At 53.1% G+C, this 4,731-nt stretch overlaps 1 protein-coding gene across 1 annotated transcript; it reads right to left on the bottom strand.

Moving 5' to 3' along the window:
* Positions 1-1,592: 1,592 nt before the first annotated feature.
* On the bottom strand, positions 1,593-4,084 carry LOC130566947 (uncharacterized). Its single transcript, XM_057354781.1, has one exon. The coding sequence runs from the start codon at positions 4,082-4,084 to the stop codon at positions 1,703-1,705; it is 2,382 nt and encodes a 793-aa protein (XP_057210764.1). The 3' UTR covers positions 1,593-1,702.
* Between the last annotated feature and the right edge of the window lie 647 nt (positions 4,085-4,731).

Genomic DNA, 4,731 nt, shown 5'->3' with positions numbered 1-4,731 from the left:
AAGCGTGATGGGTGATGTTGCTTCGGTGATCTTGAGTTCTGGAAATTGGTTTGCTGTGGCAGAGCACGGGATGTAAACACGGGACCCTGCGGGGACGTTCGCTGCGACGATGCTGACTTCTGGGGGCTAAAAGGGAGGTCTGCTGCGGCAGAGTAAAAGAAGAAGCAAGGGCCCCTGTGGGGCGATCGCTGTGGCGATGCTGGCTTCGCGGGCTATGAGGGGGTCTGCTGCGGCAGAGTAAGGGACGAAGCACGGGCCCCTGTGGGCGGTTGCTGCGGCGATACTGGCTCCAGGGGCTATGAGGGGGTCTGCTGCGGCAGAGTAAGGAAGAGGCACTAGCCCCTGATTGGCGATCGCTGCGGCGATACTAGCTTTTGTAAAATTGGTGTCTGCTGCGGCAGAGCACGAGTTGGAAGCTCGGGCCCCTGCGGCGATACTGGCTTTTGTAGAATTTGTGTCTGCTGCGGCAGAGCACGAGTTGGAAGCACGGGCCCCTGCGGGGGCGGTCGCTGCGGCGATACTGGCTTCTGTAGCATTGGTGTCTGCTTCGGCGGAGTGTGAGATGGAAGCCCAGGTGCTTGTGGGGGCAGTTGCGGTGAACTGAATTCTGGAGAGGTGAGGTCCAATTAGCTGAGTACGAGATGCGCGCCGGGCTCCTGTGGTTTGAACGGTGCGTCACTACTGCTGGTGGTTTGATGGAGAAGTTTGGAAGATGGTTGATGCTAGACGATTCGAGTTATGAGGGTCCGGTGTGCTTCTCTGATGAGGGAGCAGTCTGTTCGGATGTAACTTTTGTAAGCTTTGGATGACCATTGGCCGAGCGCTTGTATCTGGGGCTGTGAGAGGCCCTTTTGGGCAGCCATGGTTGCTGCGCCGATGCGGAAAGAATGGCAAGAGAAGTGATCTGCTGGGATGCCGGTATGGAGCAAAACAGATTTAAGATGTTTTTGGAACCAGAAACGTGTGGCGGGGTGATTTAAATCATCTGCGAAGAGGGGTTCGGATGGAGATTTAAATTGTGATCGTCTGAAGCGGAGGTAGGCTAGGAGGGATTGATAAAGCTGGATTGGGGAATTGAGATTGAAGATATAGATGAAATGGCCTCTCCCGGCCTGGTCGGTCTTGCTTCGCTTGATAAAAAATGAGATGGTTTCCGAATCGAGCACTGATAGTTCCGAAATGGTGGGGTGAACTGAGGGATCGAATTTGGACGTGGTGGTGATTTCTGAGCATCTGAGGAATCCGAAGAAGGCCAAAATGAACATGGCGTCGAGTGTGCGTGCGGTGTGCTTGGTGTGATAGCCTCTGCGGAGGGTGGAAATGCATTTTGTTAGAATTTCTATGGTGATTGGTTGTCTGGCGTCCGGGTGGGTGGGTTGGTCTCTCTGGATGCCTTTGATGAGCATGGATGCTTGGGGGCTGGCTATGGTTGGGGAGAGTGTGTTGAAGATTAACTTGTGAAAAAACTGAATTCCACTCAGGTATCCTTTAATTGAACTGGCTTGGAGATTTTTTGTTGTGTTGAGAAAGGAGATGAATGAAGTGATGGAGAGGAGAGAAAAATCCGGGAAGGGGAGGTTGTATGAGCGGTGAAACGTTTTGAAATTCCTCCATGCTGTAAGGTAAGAAAGTAGGGTCCTGGGGGAAACGGCTTGAATGATGGAGTTCAGGGAGGCGTCTAGCATGGCTTTTAGAGGGTGGTTCACTTGAAGATTAATTCCGAATATGGAGGGACAGGCGTTGGTAGGGGATCCGCGTCCGGCGCCAGCAGCCTGAATTTCTGAAATGAAAAGCGGGAAAGGGCGTCAGCTATCTGGTTTTTGGACCCGGGGACGTGTTTGCCTGTCAGAATGAACTGCTCGCAAGCTGAGATCCATATAAGGCGTCTGAGAAAAGGCATTAAGGCGGGTGAATGGGAGCGGCCTTTGTTGATGCAATGTACCGTTGCTTCGTTGTCACAGTGGACTATAATGCTGGAGGCGGACCATTCTTTCCCCCATAAATATGCTGCTACGACAAGTGGGTACAGCTCAAAAAGTGCTGATGACGCAAGAGGCTGCGGTAGACTTGTGAGCTGGGGGGGCCATGTGGACGCGAACCAGCGGCCTTGGTAAAATCCCCCGAAACCGACGGAAGGAGCTGCGTCGGTAAATAGGCGTATGTCGACGGGGAGAGAGACCATGTCGTTGTAAAAGAAAGACATTCCGTTCCATTGTTTGAGGAATTTGATCCATAGACTGAGCTCGTCGCTGCAAGAGCTGGTTATATGAATCGAATCCTCTAGTGCGTGAGCGGAAGATGCGAGGGAGAGGAGGTGCGCGACGAACGGGCGCCCTTGCGGGATGATGCGCATCGCGAAATTTAAGTGGCCGAGAATTGATAGTAGCTCGCGTTTAGAGCAATACGGCGTGTCTATGAGGGATGAAGCGATCAAAATCGTCCTATCGATCTTTTCCTTTGGCAGAGAAGCTTGGAATTTGAGCGTATCGAGCTTAATGCCTAGAAATTCGATGGACGTGCTGGGTCCCGCTGTTTTTTCTTGTGCGAGAGGGACGCCGAGTTTCGCTAAGACTTCTTGGACTTTGGAAAGATGTGCTGCCGGGACGGAATCGGGCGGCGAGATGATTAAGAAATCGTCTAGTAGATGTATGAGGTAAGGGATGGCGTAGTTGTTAGAGAGAATCCAACAGATTGCCTCTGACAACATGTCGAAAATCTTTGGGCTACTTCTGCATCCGAAAGTGAGGCGTACAGAAAAATAGAATTTCTCACGCCAACGGATGCAGAACAAGTGCCAAAATTTTGGATGTATCGGCATGATTTTGAATGCGGAGGTGATATCGACTTTGGCTAGCCAGGCGCCGCGTCCGGCCAATTTAATCAAAGTGATGGCTTGCTCAATATCGTGATAATGTAAAGCGAATTCTTCGAGCGGAATTAAACTGTTGATGCTTGGAAAGGGGGAGCCGTGGGGGGACGAGAGATCGAATATGAGGCGCTTTTTTCCCGAAAATTTTCGCGTGGCGACGCCGATGGGGCTGACGCGGAAAACAGGAAACGGTGGGGCGGAAAAAGGGCCGATCATGAATTTATCGTCAATCTCTTTTTTGATGAGGAGATCGACGGTTTCGGGTTCGGCGAGTGCCGACTGGAGATTAGGGCATATGAGGCTGTGGGAAAGTGGGTTTATGATGCCGGGATTGAAGCCTAGAGAGAAACCGTTTAAAAGGTAATCTGTGAATGCATGATCAGGGTGGAGAGATAATTCGGAAGCTAGGTGTAAAAATTTGACAGGAGTCGAGAGATATTTGTTAGATGTTTTATTGACTGCTTTACTGACTGGGCAAACTATGCGCGCATGGGCGCCGCCACAATAGGTGCAAACGTGTAGGTACCGGCAGCATTGCCTTGTGCACCTGTTTGCGTTGAAGCTTCTGCAAACCTCGTAAGCTGAGGTGTTGATGGTGTCAGGCTTGACTGGGAAGGCTTGGTGATTTGGCAGGCGCGGAACGTGGGCGGTGGAAACGGGAGGAGGCATAGTTTCGCCAGGGGGAATGGCGGGAGTGACCAGGGGACAAGCTGTGGTGTTGTGTGATACGGAGCGGTACACCGCGCAAGATATATTTTGTACGCCCAAAAACACCCTGTTGTTGAGCTCAGTGTCCAGTGCTCCCCAGTAGGGGCACTGGTTCCACTGAGCCACCCTTATGGCGCATTTTGCTGAAAACAGCTTGTGATACGTGTAAAAATGTGCCCCCCCATAGGAAAGCGTGAGCTGCGCGACTATGGCGAGATAGTTGCCGAGCTTACGCCTCCTGTGATGGAACACTGTGCACACCACGTCAGTGAAGCGGGAAAATGCCATGGTGAATTCTGGGAAGGACAGAGTGCGGGAGTGACTGTGGGATGCGTTCTTGAAAGTAAACGAAAGGTCACCGTAAGAAATCTGCCGATCTGCTGACGGGAGTGAAAGTGGTGATAGAAGTTGAAATAAATCTATGTCCGCACCTGCCAAAATCTGCGTCCTGATGCTTGTGGAGACGGGGGGTGGTTCCAGGACCGGGGCGTTGCATGGCACCGGCATGGATGTTGCTGTAGCCAGTGAGAAACTTGGGCATGCCTGTGGTAGAGAGAGGAGGGAGGGAATAGCAGCCAATGGAGCGGCTAACGGAGGCAGTCTCACGTTAGCAGCGGCATCCATGGCGGGGCCTGAGGGAAGTAGGACGGGCCGTACCCTTGGGTGAGGGGAGGAAAACCTAAAACCTGGGCCTGGGATGCTAACGGAGGCAGCCTCGCGTTAGGTGTTAACTGCGGAGCCGCTGTCCAGGAGCTTGGAGTGATGTGGGGGGAGGGGTTGATCATTTGTCGAACCGCCCTTGAAGGCCGGCTCGCATTGTCCTGGTAGTTGCAGAAATTTGGAGCCGGAAACGATTCCTCCAAATCACTGAGCTGGATGGCGGCTGGCGGCAAAAGCTGCTCCTCTGGGGCGCGGCCCAGACTTGCAGACGGCCTGCTGCGGCGGCATGGTGGTTGGGAGTCTTGCCTCGCTGTCGAAGTGGAAGGGCCTGGCTGCGCTCGAGACGATACGGGATCCTGGTTCGTCTCCTCTGAGGTCGAAGGGGCCTCTGTCTGCAAAGAGGAGTATAGGCTGTACAGCTCTGCTTTGCTGTGCCGCCTGCTGGGGATGACGTCCCGCTTGGCCAAAGCTTGACGCAAGCCTGCGACGGTCCA

The sequence above is a fragment of the Triplophysa rosa genome, linkage group LG16, assembly GCF_024868665.1.
Source record: "Triplophysa rosa linkage group LG16, Trosa_1v2, whole genome shotgun sequence".
Classification (NCBI taxonomy): Eukaryota; Metazoa; Chordata; class Actinopteri; order Cypriniformes; family Nemacheilidae; genus Triplophysa; species Triplophysa rosa.
This window is presented reverse-complemented; position numbering and strand designations above follow the sequence as displayed.